Source organism: Stenella coeruleoalba (genome assembly GCF_951394435.1).
Source record: "Stenella coeruleoalba genome assembly, chromosome: 8".
NCBI classification, from domain to species: Eukaryota; Metazoa; Chordata; class Mammalia; order Artiodactyla; family Delphinidae; genus Stenella; species Stenella coeruleoalba.
This window is the reverse complement of record NC_137154.1, coordinates 35,623,325-35,644,595: the sequence shown is the minus strand read 5'-3', so window position 1 is coordinate 35,644,595 and position 21,271 is coordinate 35,623,325. Positions and strand designations below refer to the sequence as shown.

At 49.4% G+C, this 21,271-nt stretch overlaps 1 protein-coding gene across 1 annotated transcript in view; it reads left to right on the top strand.

Annotated features, from left to right (window-relative positions):
* Nucleotides 1-21,271, top strand: part of SLC6A5 (solute carrier family 6 member 5) — a 53,132-nt gene that overhangs the window by 20,982 nt on the left and 10,879 nt on the right. The window contains exons 7-12 of the mRNA XM_079930436.1: nucleotides 5,624-5,758; nucleotides 7,702-7,805; nucleotides 11,227-11,351; nucleotides 16,642-16,754; nucleotides 17,493-17,624; nucleotides 18,574-18,673. Coding sequence (XP_079786562.1) covers nucleotides 5,624-5,758; nucleotides 7,702-7,805; nucleotides 11,227-11,351; nucleotides 16,642-16,754; nucleotides 17,493-17,624; nucleotides 18,574-18,673 — 709 coding nt within the window. The remainder of the gene's footprint in view (nucleotides 1-5,623; nucleotides 5,759-7,701; nucleotides 7,806-11,226; nucleotides 11,352-16,641; nucleotides 16,755-17,492; nucleotides 17,625-18,573; nucleotides 18,674-21,271) is intronic.

The window sequence follows — 21,271 nt, the reverse complement described above, 5'->3', positions numbered from 1 at the left end:
AGAGAAGCTGAGGCGCATCAAGGTAGAGTAAATTGCTGGAGGTCACACAGCTTTTTTTTTTTTAATGGTGTAGTATTTACATATAACCTACTCACAAACTCCCGAATACTTTATTTTACTTTATTATTTTTAAATTTATTTATTTATTTATTTGGCTGCGCTGGGTCTTAGTTGCGGCATGAGAACTCTTAGTTGCAGCATGTGGGATCTAGTTCCCTGACCAGAGATGGAACCCGGGCCCCCTGCATTGGGAGCGCAGAGTCTTAGCCACTGGACCACAGGGAAGTCCCAGTCACACAGCTTTTAAGTGGCAGCGCTGGGATTTGAACCCAGGTCTGTCTCCCTTTAAAGCCTAGACTCTTTCCACTACGTGACATCCTCTCCCAAGGAGGGGCTGTTAGGAATAGATGGAAATGCAGAATTCTGGAGCCGTCATTTGCATCTGGGGGGATAAAAGTCCCCCCACTGTGAATCAGGACCCTTGCACTGCTACCCCGTCCTGCTGTCAATAGCTGTCATTACCAGCTGGGCAAGTCCCAGGAGGCATCCGGGTCCCCTCTTCCACGTCTGCAAATTCAAGGTTAAGATAAATATTCTCTAAGATCCTTCTTTGCTTATCAGTCTGCAGTTTTGGGGGGATGGTGTTAGGATCAGTTCTTGGCATTGATTTAGAATTTAATCCTTGGTGCTAGATTTTCTGGGCTCTCTCTCTCTGAAATGGGGATTTTTGAGTAGCCCTGAGCAAGTCAGCTTTTCTTTTAGATCTGCTAAGTTATCTTTCTGCTTCATTGAGCGAGGCTTCCAATTAGGGTTCAATGATGGATTTTCTTTTAATGAGGAATACCACGGAAATAATGCCTCCCGGTTTATTACCCTGCCCTGGCTCGTGCAGACATTAATCACGGAGCTTTGTTTGGAAGCACGGCTGCAGCACCTCATTATGATGGGCTCCTTTGTGACCGAAGTTCCACCAAGACTGTCATTTCTAAGCAGCAGAGATGTCCTTCTTCTGTTGCGGCAAGATAAACTCAGTTCCTCTTGTTCAGGGCCCTAGGAGACAAGAGTGGCCGGTTGCTTCCTATGAGACCTGAGTCTCCCTTTGAGCAGCTAGAATTCCAGAGGCACGGGCGACCAGCAGGCAGCCTGAAGGTCAAATGCAGCCCATCTGACTTCAGGGGCCGCTCTGCCTGAGAGTTATGGCGAGGACACAAAGCCAGCTTAATTAGCTGGCACTGGCTGGGGTGGGGACAGTGGCCTTACCACCTGTTCAGGGCTCCCGTTGTGAGGACTGTGCTGCCAGGTGTCGGGCCAGCAGGCTCAGATCAACTCGTCATTGTCACTCCTGCCAAGTATAATTCATTACTGTTCAAGTTTCATTCTGCTGGCAGGCCATCCTGAAACAGGTACATTCTGAAGCCCCCGTGACACAGGAGAACTAGCTGTGAAGAGACCTCCACAAACACCTGACTAACACTTGACTCACATCGGAGGCATCCCCGGGATTTCGAAATGAAACTGTGTGCCCTTTCAGTTCACCGCAATCCCCATTGACAAAGTGAGTGCATCATTCCACATTCCAGGGCTGGACCTGGTGAGGCAAGCAAGTGCCTAGGGTGTGAAATTTAAGGCGGCGCTCACTCCCAGGTTCCTGCATGTGCAGGCTCGGCCCCATGAGGGTGAGTGCTTCCTTAAATTGTGCACCCCGGGTGTTCCCTTGCCTCACTCTAGTCCCCCGCCCTGCCTCACACATTTCTGATCCTGTGGCCCAGCGAGTGGCATTAAAGGTATGGAAATAGGCTTTGTAGTTAGAAAGCTTCAAGTCTGGATCTTGGCTCCAGCTGGGAGACCTTGAGTGAGATATTTAACCCTTTGTGAGAGGCTTAACCTGAGCCTCAGTTTCCTCCTCTGTAAAATGGGACTGCAAAGAGCTGATCCACGGAGGGAACTCCAGAAATGCGCTGTCTCCCGCACTCAAACGGGAGCAGCGTCTCAGCAAGTTAGACTGGTGCCACTCTTGGGGTCTTCTTCCTGCCGGACCCCACTTTCTATGTCATCTCCTCTCCCTTGCCTCCTTCCACCCTCATCTCCCACCAGCTCCACATGGTCAGGAGGTGAGGAGGATATCCCTTAGTTGTCACCCTGCCCCTTCTGTCTTGGCGGGGCCCCGCCCGGCCCTGTAGCGTTCCTCTCCCCAGCCCCATCTGACAGCTGGGAGGACAGCCCGGGTCATCCTGTGGTGGGTGATTTTCTCCTGAGACGTCAGATGCCTTTGGGTTTCCTACCGTCTGTGTGTGGAAGGGTTTCACTTAAGGGGAAGGAGAGAAGCAGCTTTGGGGGTGGATAGGAGGGAGCAGGGAGCCCCCCCTTCATGGTCCCTGGTAATTCCAGTGCCTCAGGGCAAAGAGTGAAGGGGGTTGCTGTCCTGGGGAACGGGCAGGAGACTCCTGGTCAGTGGTGGCAGCAGTGCAGAGAAAAGGAGACCAGCCCATCTCTGGTCTGTAGACAGGAAGACTTTGGCCTTGACGAGTAATTGGGTTTAGAGGAAGAAATAACTCCTTATCTTTCCTTGACCTGCAGCCTGTCCCATTTCAGCTGACGGAAACTCTGCCCACCAGCTGCTGAGGCCACAACCTTTGGGGTCACCCTTGACTCCTGCCTCCCGCCCCCCTCACTCCACATTAAATTGGTCAGGAAGTTCTGTTGCTCTTCCTGCACGGTGTATCCGGTTTCTGATCATTTCTCCTAACTCCCTGAAACACCCTGGGTGGAACCATTGCTGTCCCTTGCCTGGACTGCTGCTGTGGCCTCCTAACCGCTGCCCCTGCAGTGTAAACGTGACGCAGCAAGCTGGCGACAGCTAAAATGTTAGATCGTATCACTCCTCTGCCCAAATCCCTGCAGTAGTTCCCCCTCCCCTCCCCACCCACACGGGCCCACAAGGCTCTGCAGGATCTGTCCCTGCCTCCACCCCTACCCCTGCCCTCCTCTCCCACCTGTGCCCCTGCCCAGCCACAGCGGCTGTCTGGCTGCCCCTAGAAGGCTGGCACACTCCCTTCTTAGGGTCTTTACTCCAGCGGTTCCCTCTGTCTGCAATGTTCTCCCAGATATCCAGTTGGCGCCTTCTCACTTCCTTCAAGTCCTGGGCAACTTCTCAGTGAGGCCTTCCCTGTCCTCCCCTTTATTATGGCCATCGTCCCAGCCACCCTGCCCAGCATGTGCCTGGAACATATTAGATGCTCAAAAATATGTGTGCCTATGTATGCATATGTGTGTATTTGTTGGATTAATAAGAAGTAACCCCGAGAGATTTATCTTCATCGCAACCCTAACTTTCCCTCAATCCATCCTTTGCAAGTCCTTGGATCAGTTCTCATCGCTTAAACATCCCAGTGCCTGCCAGTCACTGCCGGGCTGGAGCCCCTGTCAGGCCATGGGCTCTGTGCAGCCAGTGTGTGACGGGGACTCTATCTCTCTCCCGGAGGCAGGTGTTCTGGCTTCCCCAGGATGGAAGGCTGGGGGTGAGCACAGAGGGGCTCTGAACCAACAGTGCTCAGCCGGCTGTCTATGCCCATCCTGTGGGTGAGGATGAGGGAGGGTTTGGTGGTCCAGGACAGGAGCTTAGCCTCATCCTTCCAAGTGTCTCCTACTGTACTTTTGGGATGTAACTGGCCTATGAGCTGAGGGTTGCGAGGGTTATTAAATTTAGGAGTCATTGGCAAGACAGAAATGGTACTTCCCTTTCCAGGGTCCCGGGCCTGTTCCGTGGCGTATGCGTCGTCCCATTGTGCTCTTCCAACAGCCCTGTGAGGAGTGTGCTTTTGTTATTGCCACTGTGCATGTGTGGGCACTGAGACTCAGTGAGGTTAAGTCACTTCCCAAGGCGGCCCAGCTCATAAGTGATGGAGCTAGGGTTTGAACTCAGGCCCGTTGGAGTGCAGAGCCCAAGCTCTTCCAGTCTGCTCTTCTCTCTGTCTACTGAATCCGGGTCCCAAGCCCTTCCTCCATTCTGAGTTTGTTTTTTGTTTTTTTTTTTTTTGCGGTACGTGGGCCTCTCACTGTTGTGGCCTCTCCCATTGCAGAGCACAGGCTCCGGATGCACAGGCTCAGTGGCCATGGCTCACGGGCCCAGCCGCTCTGTGGCATGTGGGATCTTCCCGGACCGGGGCACAAACCCGTGTCCCCTGCATTGGCAGGCGGACTCTCAACCACTCTGCCACCAGGGAAGCCCCATTCTGAGGTTTGATTGACAGATAAGGAAGGTGCCTCTCACTCATCCCCATTCAACCACAGCCCCCAAGTTCTGCTGATGATATTTCCCAAATATTTCTTGGCTCTGGTCCTTCCCTCTCGTTCAGAATCCAGGAGCCTCCTTTGGCTGGTACTCAGGGCCTCCAAGACCTGTCTCCTCCCATGTCTCTAGTGCCCCATTGCTCTTAGTCTCAACTGTGTGCTGTGCTCCTAGTGAATTTAGGGCCTTGCCCGCACCCCTGCCTTTCCCACTTTCTTCCCTCACCTTCCCACCTCACCTCACCTCCTCTGCGTTGCACTTGGCCTCTAAGATCCGACTCACACGTCATCGCCATGCATCTTTCTGTAATCTCCTGGACTGAACCCAGTGTCCTCCCCAGGACTTCACAGTGTCCTGTTTGGAACTGCTTAGCCCATTATTCAGACATTGTCTCTGGGTCTCCGAGGTCGAGTTCCTTCACCGTTATGCATCTAAGCCCTGGCACAGCTCCCAGGTCATAGTAGGCCGTGATAAATGCTTGTTGAACTTAACTGCATTGAATGACCATCTGTTACAAGTTAGGTGCTGTGCTAGGGGCCCATTTAATCCTCAATTATTTTAAGAAATGTGCTATTATCCCCAGTTTACTGCTGCAGAAACTGAGATTCAGAGAGCTGATTAGCTTGACCTAAGTCTCATAGCTACTCAGGGCCAGAGATGTGATTTTATTTGAACCTAAATATGTCTAATTCTAAGATCATGGTTCTCTCATGTCACTAGGCTGCCTCACTTAGGGTGTGTGTACAAACAAGGATGGAAAACTTAAGATAAAGAAATTAATCTCTAATGGTGGGATTTGGGGCCTGAAGCAGAGGGTGGGCTAGGAGTTAGGGAGGAGGGGGGCACATAACCTTTCTCTTTCAGTTGGTCCTTAGGGAGTTGTCCACTTCTGCGCTGCAGGCTGACTCAGTCCACAGTCTTGGGTGTCCCCCTCAAGATTTCATTTCTGGGCTTCCCTGGTGGTGTAGTGGTTGAGAGTCCGCCTGCCAATGCAGGGGACACAGGGTTCGTGCCCCGGTCCGGGAAGATCCCACATGCCGCGGAGCGGCTGGGCCCGTGAGCCATGGCCACTGAGCCTGCGCGTCCGGAGCCTGTGCTCCGCAACGGGAGGCCCGCGTACTGCAAAAAAAAAAAAAAGACTTCATTTCTGGCTCTCTCTGATTCACCTTTGGTCCCAGTGCCTTCCTTGTGTCCCCAGACCTGGAAGAGTTTGGGGAAAAGTACCCTATCAGGCACTTGCGTCCGGGTGGCAGATCACACTGCCTCCGTCGATGCTCCTTTGGTCACATCCCGTGTGTCTGCTCCTTCCTGCCCCCATGTCGGTGGCTTTTCCAGGTGGTGTACTTCACGGCCACGTTCCCGTACGTCGTGCTGGTGATTCTTCTCATCCGAGGAGTTACCCTGCCTGGAGCTGGCGCTGGGATTTGGTACTTCATCACGCCTAAGTGGGAGAAACTTACGGATGCCACGGTGGGCTTCTGATTTCATTTATGACGTGCCTGTAGGGGGAACGGCACATGAGGGTGGGTCCCGCTCCGGGACACTGTTTAGCAGAAGGGGTCAGACCTCTGCCCTCAGGGCATTTCACTGTTTGCCTTTACAAACTCCTGATAATCTTGAAATGTTACACACTCAGGAAGTTTTTAATGAGAACTGAGCAGCTGGGGGTTTCAGATTCCTGGAATAGTTGTCCTACGCCTGGGAGGCTGCAGAGGCTGAAATGAAGAATGAAATTCCCTTAATAGCTTTGGGCCGCCTCATGCCACTTATCTGTTGCTAATTATAGTGTGTTGGAAATGGAGTTTTCCTGGTTGGAAAATAATAGCACTTAGGCAAACCGCAAGCAATTATAATTTAAAGGGCTCAGACAGATTTGAATACTTCTGACACACCGAGACACAGAGCCAGCACACACTTACACTTTCTCTTGGCATATTCTGTACAGGCATATCTTACTCTAAAATTCCCAACCCCCAGAACTTCACATGAGAGGGTGATTGTTTAATAAGAAATGCATTTTCTCACCTTAAAGAAAAATCTGCTTTTCCAGAAGATTTTAAGAAAGCATAACTAGGATTGAGTTTGCACATAATGAAAAACCTCCAGATAATGGCAGCTTTAACAAAAGTTTATCTCACTTGCAGCCCAGTGGTAGATAGTCAAGCCCTGGCTGGGTGGCTCCACAGTGTCCCAGGTTCCTGTCTTTCCGCCCCACCATCCTCAGTGAATAGCGGCCATGTAGCTGCCAGAGCTCCACCCATCATGTCAGCATTCCAGGTGGCACAAAGCAGTGAGGGAAGAGACAGAGATAGGCATCCTCCTTCTCTTTAAAAGAGGAGAAAGCCCAGAAATTCCACATAACACTTGATTTTCTCATCATTGGCCAGAAACTAAGTCATATGATGATTTCCTCTCAGCTGCACCTCTCCTTGATTCTGGGAGTTGGCCATTTGGCCGGACATATGGCTGCCTTTAAATAAAACCACAGCTTTGTTAGTGAGGAGCATGGGAGAATGGAGGTTGTGGTACAGGCTTTGCCAGCACACACTTGAACTTTCTCTTTGCATATGTTAAGCACAATTTAAAAAGCAGTTTTAATTAATAACAAGGATAGGAAGTCCATATCAAATCATATAAATCTATAGCTCAAACTCTTGAGTAGCTTTCTGGAGTTTAATGAGGACAATTAAAAGGAATCGCCAATGGGCTCCCCTGGTGGCTCAGTGGTTGAGAGTCCGCCTGCCAATGCAGGGGACGTGGGTTCGTGCCCCGGTCCGGGAAGATCCCCCGGGAGAGGCTGCGGCGCTGAAAGGCCCGCGTACCGCAAAAAAAAAAAAAAAAGAAAGAAAAGAAATCGCCAAGATTACCAAGAGGTGTTGTCAGCCAAGTTCGAGAATGAGGAGGCACTGTAACATCCACTCAGCTGTGGCACAGAGCTTGCTTTACTTCGATGAGGGGCTACAGAATTTCAGATTTTTAGTAAACTGTCCTAATCTTTAGGAATGTCAATTTTATTTTTTGGGGGAAATGTCAATTTTAAAAGGTTTTCATTTTGTACCCATGAATATTTTTGCTGTTCCAAACTGTTTTTTTGAGTGTGTTTCCAGCTAAAGAAGGGGCTCTCCCCTTCTGTATAGCTTTACATTGTAGGGCTTGCAAGCATGAAATGTGTACATTGCTTATTGAGTTCCTCTCCTTTGATTAGAATGAAGTTAGAGTCTCCCAGGTCATTTACTGCCTTTTTGGCTTCCAGTGCAAATGACGTATGTTTCTTGTTTATGTTGGTGCCAAAGTCATCTTGTCCTGACTGCCTTTTCCCCTGGGGAGATGGTGTGGCTTTGGGAGACTCCCCTCCCCTCCCCTGGGCCAGCCTCCTTCAGTGACCTTAAATCTTCCCCTCTTTTGCCTCCCAGGTGTGGAAAGACGCTGCCACTCAGATTTTCTTCTCTTTATCTGCCGCATGGGGAGGCCTGATCACTCTTTCTTCTTACAACAAATTCCACAACAACTGCTACAGGTACGTGGAGGCACTTCAAGCCCCAGAGGTAGCGGGTGAATGGGACTAGGGCCTGGGGACAGAATCATGGGCTGTGTCATCAGACACCTGAGGCCATATCCTCACGCTTCACCCAAGGCAGAGCCAGACAGTTAGCTCTGGTGTAGGGGAAATCGCCTGCTAAGGCCTAGCTGCTGGCTTCTGGTGGCCTGGCTTGGACCCCAACTTGCACCCTATTCTCATGCATGGGATGGAGTTGAGTTTCTCTGGAGGTGCCATGCAGCTTGTTGTGTCCTGGAATAGTCATTTGTGAGCGATCTAGTCCATGGATACAGTTGTATGGTAGTCGCTGATGAAGTGTGGTCATTCAGTCACTCGACAAACACTTTTCTAGAGAGCCCTGTAAGAAAGGCAGCATGGTACAGTGGAAAGAATACCTTGGTGATGGATGTGTTAATTAACTCAATGGTGGGACTCCTGTTTCAATGCATATGTATATCAAATCATCACGTTGTACACTTTAAATATGTTAAAATGTATTACAGTTTTATCTGTCAGTTAAACCCAAAGTTATGCAAACTTTGAGTCTCCTCCCAGATTTAGGAAACAGAACATCTGGGAGGTCGGGTGGGCCCAGGAATCTACATATCGAGACAGGATCCTCAGGTGACTCTGGTGCAGGGTGACATTTGGATAGTGTGATATTAGGGGACTCTGGAACCCCAAAGATGTGAGAGAGCCTGGACAGCTTCTGGAGGAGGTGACATCTGAAAGTTAAATCCATCTGTGACAAACAGTAAGAAAATACTGAGGGGCTGATTAAAAAAAAAAAGAAAAAGAACCTTGGAGTCAGAGAGACTTGCGTTTGTATTATGACTTCACCATTTTCTAAAACTCCAAGACATGGGTAAGATACTTCACTTCTCTGAATCTCTGTTTTCTCATCTGTAAAATGCAGATTATAATATTTTGTTGAAGGGTAGGAGATGATGTATGCAAAATTCCCACAGCAATATTTTGTACATCGTAGGTGCTCAGTAGACAGCAGTAGCCATTCTTATTATTTTTAATCATGCATGAGATATTTCGTGAACCAAAAGGAAGAGATTATAGTTAAACTGTGGCCTAGCCTGGCTGGGATGGCCTCACACAAGGGACATCTATGCTGGGCCAAATTTCAAAAGGTGTTAGGGGAGGAAGGGAATGTTTTCAGGTGGGGATGAGTGTGGATGGGTGTGATGGAGACGTGGGAGGGAGCAGGTTGATGGGACTGGAGCAGGTGTGTGCTCACCGGGCAAGAAGGAAATAGGGCCTGAGAATTGGCTGAGGCCAGACTGGAGAGAGCCTTTGTGCCAGTCTCCTGGGGCTGCCGTAACAAATAGCACAGAGTGAGTGACCTGAACAACAGAGATTAATTTTCTCGCAGTTCTGGAGGCTAGAAGTCCAAGATCAAGGTGTTGACAGGGCTGGTTTCTTCTGAGCCCTCTCTGCGTGGCTTGTAGCTGGCCGTCTTCTCCCTGTGTCTCTACATGGTCTTCCCGCTGTGCACCCTGATCTCCTCTTCTTATAAGGGCATCAATCGTATTGGATTAGTGCCCACTCTCACAATTTCCTCTTAACTTACTCACCTGTTTAAAGACCCTATTTTCAAATGCAGTCACATTCTGAGGAACTGGGGGTTGGGACTTCAACATTTACATTTTTGGGGCACACAATTCAGCCCGTAACAGCTAGAATGCCAGACTAAGTTGTCTGAACTTCTTTGGTCATAGTTGCTTATTAACTTATGACCCGCGAGACTCAGTCTGAGCATCGTCCAAGGGGGAAGCATTGCTCTGTGATTTGTTAGAAATGAGGCTGTGTGGTGTGGCTAATGGGCAGGAAGTCTGGGTTCAAATCAGAACCTACCCTTATGAGCCCATTACCTTCCCCTGGGCCTCAGTTTCCCCATCAGTAAACTAAGGTCCTGGACAAGGTGGGCTGTATCCTGAGCACTTGCTCTGTGCCAGGCTCTGTGCGGTGCAGGCCTCATCTGGTTCTGTCCTCACAACAACCTGTGAGGGAGGTGGAGTCATTGCCACCATTTAAAGTCAGAGTGGAGAGAAGGGAAGCCTCCTGCACTGTTGGTGGGAATGTAAATTGATACAGCCACTATGGAGAACAGTGTGGAGGTTCCTTAAAAAACTAAAAATAGAACTACCATATGACCCAGCAATCCCACTACTGGACATATATCTGATGAAAACCATAATTTGAAAAGATACATGCACTGTTTACTGCGGCACTGTTTACGATAGCCAGGACACGGAAGCAACCTAAATGTCCATCAACAGAGGAATGGATAAAGGAGATGTGGTACATATATACAATGGAATATTACTCAGCCATAAAAAAGAACAAAATAATGCCATTTGTAGCAACATGGATGGACCTAGAGACTGTCATACTGAGTGAAGTAAATCAGACAGAGAAAGACAAATATCATATGATATCGTTTATATGTGGAATCTAAGAAAAGGGCACAAATGAACTTATCTACAAAACAGAAATTTTTGTAGAGTTACAGATGTAGGAAACAAACTTATGGTTACCAGGGGGTAAGAGGGGGAAGGATAGATAGGGAGATTGGGATTGACATATACACGCTACTATATATAAACTAGATGACTAATAAGGACCTACTGTATAGCACAGGGAACTCTACTCAATACCCTGTAATGACCTATATGGGAAAAGAATAAAAAAAAAGAGTGGATATGCGTAAAAAAATAAAGTCAGAGTGGAGAGGAAGTGACTTGGTCAAGGTCATGCCTCTAACATGTAAGAGAATTTGGCCTCACGGCTCCGACCCCTCTCTTGGGTCTGGGATGGACAGGGCAGGCCGGGAACGGCAGCCATATGGCCAGCAGAAGGCGCCGGCACCGAGGTGCTGGTCTCTCCTCTCCCCGCCTCCCTTGCCCTTCTAGGCCCCTGTACCCCAACCCCAGGCTGTTCTCATGCTTGGTGGCATTTGTTGGTCCCACCGCCTTCTCTTCTCTCATACGTCGTTCCTGTCCCGGACTCTGCAAAAGGCCTCATCTCCTCAATTTCTGCTCTGATGGACAGACTTACCTCTGCCACTGCCAGGAGGGGAGATCCAGTTCTCGGGCAGGTGGAGCCAGAGCTCTGTCCCAGAGGCCCTGGAGCAGGGCTGTTAGGGGAGGGAGAGCTTTTTGAGTCTTTTGGTGCTTATCCACTTGGCCCAAGAGAGCCTGCGGTCAGGACTGGTGGTTCCTTTCCTTGTGAATAAGAGAGAACAAGACCAGCCTACAGTGAGTACCTATTTAGGAATGGGCATGTGGACGTGGGCACACAAACACGCGAGCACACATTCATGTGTCCCTGCCCTATCCCTTCCTCCTCACAAAGCACGCCTATTGGCAAACTTGTCTCTTCCTCCCAGGGACACCCTCATTGTTACCTGCACCAACAGTGCCACGAGCATCTTCGCCGGCTTCGTCATCTTCTCAGTCATCGGCTTCATGGCCAATGAACGCAAGGTTAACATCGAGAACGTGGCAGACCAAGGTACAGTGCGCTGGTCACCCTGCTGTCGTAGGGCAGGTTCCAGGTTCACGCCCTGAGCTCCTCATTCATGCTATGCTAGGAAGTTGGCCTTCTGGAACAGGCTGGAGAGGGGGACAGCCTAGGTCCCCCTTTGCGGAGAGACCCAGAACAGCTGGAGTCTGAAGCTCATGCAGGGTTAGATCTGGCCGGTCCTTCCCCAGAGGTGTGGCTATAAAGCCCCTTTCCTGCTTCCCTCTCCTTTCCTTCGTTTTCCTGTCCTCTGTTAACTCAGCTCCGGCAGAAGTAAGGTCTCTACCTGTTGGGCGCGGGGAGAGGATTCTCTAGGCAAACGATGGCTCCTGAAGCGGATGTAGGCACAACCTGCTTCCGGGTGGCTTTCCTTGCCGCGGGCTCTGTAGACACCAAACACTAATGCTCAGCGAGCGCAGCCTTTTCCTGGTGAAGCACTTTCCCGGTTGTCAGGTCAGATGTGTTCTCAGGGTCTTCTGCTTAGTTCGCAATGCAGACCCTGCAAATCGTTTCCCCAGTGGGTGGAAAGGTTGGACGGTGGTGGGGGGGGGGATGTGGAATACATGTTTACCTTCTGCCCGAGCGATCCCTCTATGAACGCTAACGTTTGTGTGGTCCCTCTGGAGTGTACAGAGAGCGCTCCTTTTTTATCTCATTTAATCCATATCTCTAGCGCAGAATCTTGCAGAGAGTGTGTAATACTTTTAGTTGACTTTTTACTTCCACCCAGCCTTGATCTACAGAGGGTTTGGGTGCTGAGCAGGCCTCAGTGATGGAGGGATTTCATCGTGGCGTCGTCTATCATGACGGGCATTCTCTAATCAGGCATTTATGGGCTGCCTTGGTGTAGGGACTGTGCCAGGGGCTGTGGGGACAGGGCTGTGGGCCCGGACGATCCAGAGTGTGGACCTGTCTGTGACTTCTCTGTGCAGTTATCTTTCTTCAAGGAGCTCACTGCAAGTCTCAGGTAGTGGCTCAGACGCCAGCACGAGAAAGAACTAGGCCCTAGCAATGTCATCTTCTTGGTGGGCTGCTGGCTGTCTTCTGGCTCCCTAAGGATAATTAATTACTGCTTCAGCGGCGCTGATGGTGCACTGCAGGCCTCCAAGGGTTAAAGAGCCAGCTTGTTGGTGGGGGGGAGCTACCTCTCCCTGCAGAGGGTGCTGAACCCCCAGGGATTTTGGTTCTGCAGCAGTGCACTAAATTAGAGGTCCCAGAGCTGAGCAAATGCCCTTCCCTGGTTGAAAAATTTAAACCTTCTGGGGAGCAGGGAGGTGGTGAGGGGGAGGGAGAGAGTGGCGGAGGCTTTGTTTTGGGAGTGCCTATACCACCCGCGCTGTCCTCATTTCCCTCCAGCAGCGTAGCTGGAGCAGGTAGGCCCTGCTCCACCTGCCAGCAGATCTGAGGTGTTCTGTTATTTTTGTGACATTACTGAGCTCCTTGTGAACCAGTGGCCGAGTGGCCAGAGATAGTGATTCTTAAGATGTGGGCCCCATTCGTTAACTCTTCTGAGCGTTTCCTGCCCCAGGAAAGGGATTTGGGGGCACAAGTTGCTAAAGCCCAAATTAAATTTTGGTTTTCATTTATATAAAAAGCATCAGACAAATGGCCTGTGTTTCCCTCTGAAACTTCCCCTTTCCAGAATTTTTTCATTTCCTCTGATTTTAACAGGGAGAGAGGAGTACTTCTCACAGGTTCTAACGTGTTGCGTTCATACGGTTGACCCTTGAACAGTGCAAGGGTTTAGGGGCGCCGACCCTCCACGCAGTGAAAAATCCGTGTTATAATTTAGAGTCAGCCCTTCGTAGATACAGTTTCTCTGAATCTGCAATTCCTCCGCATCCTTGGATTCGACCAACTGCAGATTGTGTTGTACTGTAGTATTTATGATTGAAAAAAATCTGTGTCTGGGTGGACTCGTGCAGTTCAAAACTCTGTTGTTCAAGGGCCAGCTGTAATTGGTAGTTTCTCATTGTCAACAGCACAGGGACAGTGGGTCTCATCTCCCACAGGGGAGGGGCAGTGGCCCGGGAGGTCTTCTCCCAGACCCGTGGGCAGCTAAACCTGCTCATCTGAATTCGCATACATTCTTACATGTGATTAGCAGGCTTGTCTGATTTCCCCCGTTGTAATGGAGGCTCTGCAGAATACAGAGATCGGGGTCAGGCCTGCATCAGGTACCAGCCCCAAGCTCTCCCAGCTGGGCGACATTGGCACGTGGACATTCAGTTCATTTTTGCTGACCCAACATTAGTACCTGTGCTTTGGTATTCAGTCAAAAGCAGGTTCTCTTTAATGACCTAACACTAGTCCATTTCGTGTACAGCCCCCTTGTAAGGGAGGCTCAAAGTCATTACCCCAAATCTAGGCCGTATCAGAGCTTCTGGGGGCTGGAGGGTGGGGTTGGTGATGAGACCAAGCTGTCCTCTGCTTTTACGATGGGCACAGGGAAGGGGGCGTGGTCTTCTCAGGCATCTACTCCAGAGAAGGAGCTTGCTGGGGAGTCAGCCTTTTAGAGTCATCTCCCAGCCAACTGCTGCCTGGGGAGCACTGACTCACGGTCAGAATCCAACTCAGAGCCCTACCAAGATGCTCACCCGCTAGCGGCAAGACTGGGTTGGACCACAGCGGAGGAGCACAGAGGTGCGTATTGCATATAGAGTCCCAGGTCTAGGTGGTAACTCTCAGGTAACCAGGCCACTAGGAAGTTCTGCCCTGGCTCCCTCACCCCCTCATAGTTCAGAGACCCTGCTGATGAAGATGAACGCTCTCAAACTGGACTGACCGTCCCACCATCTGTCTGTCACCTGGATGCCAGTCCTTCCAAAGGCACAGGAAAGGGTTCCGGTGTTGCGTCCTCCGAGAATGCATCCACATGTAGTGGGTTTCTCAGAAGAGTAACCACTCCCCGTGTGCTGCGGGTCGTGATGGGTCCATTGACCGGAGCCCCTGGTTCTGTCTTCAGTGGCTCTCTAGGACCAAGGAGGCTGTCACTGTAGGTCTCTGGGGGCCCCACCCAAGATGCTGGCATGCAGAACCCCTTTGATCCCCTCTCATGGGAAGAGTAATAATGGTCTATGCTTACTGAGTTCTCGCCATGGCCAGGCATGGTTCTGAGCCCTTTACTTGTATCAACACGCTTAATGCTCACAGAAATTCCCTGAGTGTAGGTGCTATTATTATCTCCATTGTACAGATAAGGAAACTGACGTTTGTCCAGAGTCTTACCTACGATCCCGCAGCTAGTAAGAGGCAGAGCCAGTTTTCTGGTCCATGGGCGAGAGAAGCCTGCGGTCCACCCACTGGGTCTTGCTGCCTACCAGAGGGAGAGGAAAGAGGCAGGACTCAGCCTCCATCAGACACGAGGGCCTAGCCCGGGGAAAACTCCTCTGTGGCTCGGACAGTCCATCTTTCTGAACTCTACAAAATGTTCTAAAAACGTATTTAAAAAATCCACTCTCTAGCCATCTTGGATAAACAGAGTTTGCTGAAGATGATGTCTTTACCCTGCATACTTTAGGGAGGCCGCTGAAATGGAAACAGGCCGAATATTTTGAAATCATTCCCCTCCCTGAGAAAGCAGTAAAGCCCAAACGGCCAGAATCCTGTTAACGCAATGAGCCGAGGTCCTCCGGCAGTGGCCATTTGAAGACCTTCTTGTCCACTTTATGGGCCTAAACTGAACTGGCTTCCTCCGTGTTCAGGGCACTGAACTGGCTTCTTCGGTGCATTGCATTTGAGACCTATTTTGAACTGTAGCTTAATACAGATTTTTCTTTCATGGTTCACTCAGGGAGACTTCAGAGGCTGTCTCTACTGTCTGTTCAATAAATGCATCGAGCAGGGGTATCTTAGGCATTCCAGGCTTTATGTTTTAAATACCCAAGGCCCTAGGCAACACTGGGAGCTAACAACCTGATGAATTCCAGTTTAAAAAAGTGTCATTATGCTTGAGTTATAAAAACTCCAGGAGCTACGATTTCTGGCTTCCAGACGTGCGCTGGCCGTGGATTACCCCGACGTTCCCTGGTCTCTGCCCCTTATCATCTAGGTTTCTACCTACAGGGGAATTCACAACTGCCAGGTCTTTAGCCATCTTCCCAGGGAGGCTGTGAGGAAGACAGGAATGGCTGGTGGGGCTTTCTGTTAGCAGAGAAAACTGCAGGTCAGACACCCTCCACCAAGACCACACACGATATTCTTGGGAAAACCGGAATCAGAGCTGCTAATTTCCAAGTTCATTGTCCACCCCTAAGAAAAGCTAATATTCTGTGAGTGCTGATGATGTGCAAGGCACTGGTCTCAGTGCTTTACCTGCGTTTCCTCATTTGTCCCTCATAACCGCCCTGTGAGGAACTATTGTTATCCCCATTTTACAGATGGGCAAGATTGAGGCTTACAGAAATTAAATAACTTCTCTAGGGTTGCACAGCTGGCAAGTCATGGCGTCTGAATTTGGACCCAGGTCTGTCTAACTATTAGAGACCAAACTCTCTTAACCCTTATATCATGCTTCCCTCTTCCCCACTTAATTACCTGTGGACTGACGTATCCCCATCTTTACCAAGCCTTTATAGGGCAAGTTCCTGAAAGCGTTGGACTGATTCATGTTTTATGTACATGGCTTCTCCTGGAGGAGTGACTAGGAACAAGGGTAACAAAATGGGGAAACGATGTCATTCTGGGCATGCTTAACCCTTACAGCAGGTTCCTCAGCCTCAGCACTCTTGACGTTTGGGTAGGATAATTCTTTGCTGTGGGGACTGTGCCATGCATGGAAGGATGTTTAGCAGCATCCCTGGCCTTTACACACTACACACCAGTAATCATCCCCCATAACATCCCAGTTACGAGAATCAAAAATGTCTCCAGACCTTGCCATGTGTGCCTAGGAGGGCAAAATCACCCACTGTTCTAGAGGGTAATTATTACATTCTCCTCCAACTTATGAATACAAAGATGGAGGTTTTCATGTTATTTGCATGGGATACAGCCTGGCCTTAGAGTCGAGTTGGCCCCGAGTCTCTGCTTTGGCACTCTTTTTGAGCATCTCCTCTGAGTTCCCTGAGGTGTGGACCTAATTCCCCTGGTCTTTCCCTCCCGGGAGCTTGAGGTCTAATTGGGGAAATGGATAGAGAGGAGTAAAAACATAGCAAATAGCAGGAGCAGCAAGTGATAACTAACAACTCGGGGCTTCCATGGAGAGAGGACCCTGTGGGCTTCCAGGAGGAGGGGGCCTTGAGCTGGACCTGTTTGCAGTCATGTGCCTTGTTCCTTCCAGGGCCAGGCATTGCATTTGTGGTTTACCCGGAGGCCTTGACCAGGCTGCCCCTCTCTCCGTTCTGGGCCATCATCTTTTTCCTGATGCTCCTCACTCTTGGACTTGACACTATGGTGAGCCCCTCCCCGCTTCGATCCCTGCTTCTTCTGAAGACTCCTGTCCTGGGTCCTGCATCCAGCCTGCAATGGGGTTGAGCTTAGTGGTCCTTAAACGCCCATCCCTGAGTGATGTAGGGGTGGTGAGGTACCTGTACAGGGCTCAGGATAACCTTGCATTTGTGGGTGACTCAGGGGATGGGCGGAGGAGCCGTACTCTGTCCCTCTCTGTTCTCCATGCAAGTTTGAGCCTGTGTACTTCCTGCTTTTGGTGTCATTTTGCCAAAGCAAGTCCTTTGGGGCTGAATAAGGGAAAATAATATGAGGTCAATTTTAGGGGAATTGCTCTGGGGCTGAGACTACTACAGATCGTGGTGACAGGCACTCAGGGTTTAGTAGTTGGGTGCAAAGAGGGTTTTTCCTCAAGCAGAAGATCAAATGCGATTTAAACGGGAGGAGAGGAATTTACATCTCATGAATACAAAGTGAAGCTTAAAGTGTCCTGATGGATGGGTATGAGTGCAGCCTCTGGGGGCTGGAAACACTGCTCTAAGGCCTACATCCTGCTTGGATTCCCCTCGCTGGCCTTGTGGGTTGGACCCCAGCAAAGTCTTTCAGGCCCATCGAGGGAATGCAACCCTAAAACCCAAACCTCATACAAATACCACTTGGCCTGGTGGGAAACACAAAGGGCTTTTTGGAGCCTTTGGGGTTGGGCAGTGTGTCTCAGGTGTCGCTTTGCTGGCATCATTCCAGTTTGCCACCATCGAGACCATAGTGACCTCCATCTCGGACGAGTTTCCCAAGTACCTGCGCACACACAAGCCGGTCTTTACTCTGGGCTGCTGCGTTTGTTTCTTCATCATGGGCTTCCCCATGATCACTCAGGTAAGCTGCCTGCTGGGCACAGGCTTGGGATGGGGGCAGGTTGCAGGGGCGCCTGATGGCTCTCCAGCCTTTTACTCTTAGCTCCTGGACCTTATAACAACAGCCAAATCGTTGCCATTTCCACGTAGATGGAATCAGTTCATTAGGGATTCTGACCACAGAGGGAAATATGTCACCTTGGCTACTAATGATACTTCTAGCATCTTCGTAATTGAGATGTAGCCTTCTTGAGCCAACGAGACAGGTGTGTCCTACTTTAAGAAAATGGAATACATGAAAATACTGACTAGAGAAATTGATTACCTGTAATATACAAGACTTATAGCCATTTGAGTTCCTTCTAGCCCTGAGTGTCTGGTAAATTGAGTATTAGCTTACCTGATATATATATATATATTGCTGTCCCTGTAACCTTGAGTGAGTCACTACTTTGGGCCTTGGTTTCTGCAACTGTAAAATGATAGATTGAAAGGAGATGATCTCTAAGCCTCATCTATTGTAGAGAGACTTAAAGAGTGAGCTGAAAATGCAGGGGGTTGCTTGAGGAATGCCCAGAGACACCTAAAGGTCATATGAAGGTCAGTCACATGCAGGTATATGGATAGAAATGGTCATCTATTTCTTAAAGCAAAAATGAAGCAATCTGGCTACTTTCACATATACATCTTCAGATGCTGACCTTTGCCCTTGAAGAGTAAGATGTTAGATCACTTTTCTGGGCTTGTTCTATTGATTAGCTCGGAGTCTTTCCAGGGACTGCTTTGCTAACATGGCAAGGCCCCCAGCTTACATACCTGGCCAGCGTTAGGTTACTGATATCAAGGGGAGGGGAGATCTTTTGACTCCTGTTTGCACCTGACCCTGCTCAGGATGGAAGGATTGACTGCTAGAAGTGGGAGAGAGCCTAGATCCAGGCCTATTGATGTCGGTTGTTTCTCTCCCCTACCAGGGTGGAATTTACATGTTTCAGCTCGTGGACACGTATGCTGCCTCCTACGCCCTCGTCATCATTGCCATTTTTGAGCTCGTGGGAATCTCCTATGTGTACGGTAAGGGAACCACTGTGCCTCATGCTGAGGCAGAACTTAGTGTCTGTTGCCAAGCGTCCAGCAAGCAGGTCTCCCATATTAAGTAAGACAATGAAAGGGCTTCATTACAGCTATTTAGGAAACATAAGAGAGCTGCCCCTTTATTTCCAACTTGCCTCAGGACCGCTGGGGTCTAGATTTAATAGAGAAACAAAAGATGGTGATGGTGAAACTCAGTAGTCTTTGTACCAGAAACTACTAGGACCAGAACATGCCTCTGGGTGTGGTTTGGCAAGCGAACCATCGTTAATGCCTGAGGACAATGGCCAGATTGGGTGGCGGGGGAAGGCTTCTTTTGTATTTTGAGGTCTTGGTAGTTGCAGTCTTCCTGTAGCTTGAGGTGAGGAGAAGCTTCATGGCTGATGCCCGGATAGTTTAGTGAGAAAAGAGAACACAGGCCTCACAGATCCTTAGGAGATTTTGTTAGCATCATGGGAGCCTGTGATACAAGATCTCAACCCCAGATTTTCCTAGGAAGAAACTGCCTGTTCCCTTACAGATTAGCCCTTCTTAATATCACCATAGCAACCTGCATTCCATAATCAGCAGGGCCATTATCTAGAAGAACAGGAATGGTAAGTCAGCGGATGCTATCTTTGCCCTTCAGTGGAGGTGTCTGTGCGTGCGGGGGAGGGGTCCCACCGGGTGATCTCCTGGGCTCCTTCTGTGCCCCGCCAGTCGGCACAAGCAAGTCCTATTGGGTTCAAGGCACTGCCGACTTCCATGTGCCTCGAAGTCTCAGAATCATCCCTAATATAGATAAGGCCTCCTTAGCAAATACCAGGAAGGTGAGAAATGCCAACTCAGATGATCCATCGGTACTTGAAAACCAAAAAGAGATGGTAAAAAGAAAGGCAGGGTACCACTTGGATGCAGGATGTCCTTGGTATGAGCATCTTGCTTTTAATGTAACTGTTAGCCTCCTGTCCATCAGGGTTCAGCAGCTTCTTGCTTGCCTGAAAAACGCATTAAAATGGAGGGTGATGGGGAATGAAAATATAAAAAGGAAACCTCTCATGTAAACGTTAGGTGCCCTAGGAAGAGGAAGATACTGTAGTCATCGTTAGGTGTTGGCAGAAGGGAACTTTGTCTCAGCTGGAGATTACATCCCCACTGCAGGGAGAGTTTAGTTTCTGGCCAGAGAAGTGGGCAGGCATGCCAGCTGTCGTCATGGGATCAGAGACCAAACTGCCAACACTTTGGGCTGATGAGACAGCCTGGAGCCTGCAGTGACACTGTGATTGAGGACCTGCATTTAGGGTGAGGCTACAAAGAGCTTCCTACCTGAGCAGAGAGTGGCAGAAACCCAGCCAATCTACCACAATCCTAACTTTCTGCCCAGATACCAAAGGCTTTGCCATGGAGAGGCCTCTGGGGCCCTCCTTTGGAAACTTAAGCCCTCATGGGTCCATATATAAGCTAAAGTCACCAGATAGTCTGTTGGCAAAGTCAGGAAAGCTCTTCGTTGCAGCACTGGCCCAAGTGCAGGTGGCCATATCATTGACCTCCTCTGCGGTCTGTATCCTCAAAAGACACATTTGCACAGTTCTTTCCGATAAAACAGGGCTGTTCAGTGTGGTTTACAAGCATCATTAAAACAGAAACCTTTTAACGTCTCTATTTTTAGAACTTAAGTAGCTCCCCCCAGCCTCCATATAAAACTGGTGTAGATTTTTTGGTTCTGAAGGAAAAAATAAGTCCTGAGTGCTTCCGTCCCTGGGCTCTGCTAATCTTCCTGGGGGACCACCCAGGAAATCGCCTGGCCTCTAGAGGGCTCGTGCTGGGCCAGCTTCCAGGGCCAGGTGGACTCTGTGCTGAGCTTAAGGTGAACTTGACTCCTGCTGTGTCGGATGTGGGTGTGAACCTCTGATTTGGACCTGGATGGAATTGTAAGAAGGGGCTCTTAGAAGAAATATTTGAAATAAGCTAACATAATTGTTAGAGGTGAAAGCAAAAGCCTGCACAAATATATAATGTACGCTCCAGAGGACACTGGATTCTTTACTGAGGTGATGAGGTCCCAAACAAATGCAAGGTTAGTTTAAGGAAGTTGGACATGAACCTGTGAAGAGTGAAAATGAACCCGACTGATTTGATTCCCCCCATCCTGGCTGCTGAATTTGAAAAATAAGTAGCTGGATTGCAGACATTTGTGTTTTCTTCTTAGTTCTAAGGATCTCTAGATTCTAGAGGTTGCCATTCAAACATTTAAAATACAGTAGGTACAATTTTCAAGTTTTATCTTTTGATCATAATATCTGATTCAGGTTCTCAAGGCAACACTCTTCAAAGGCCAATATTTGGGTTTGAGGTAGCTAGAAAAGTGGAACTCCCTGAGTTTGGTGTAGGAACAATCCCTTTAACAGGCTGTTACCTAACAGAGTCGCTTTGAAGAAGTGATTTGCATTTTCCTGGGAGCCAATACAGGGACTTTCTGGCTGCGGGGACCATAGGACTGACCTGCCACCACAAAGCCCTGCTGCCTGCTTCTCTGCTTGGCCCCACACTGTGCATTTCCCCCAAATCACTATATGCTCAATTGTCTTGATCTGTTTTCTT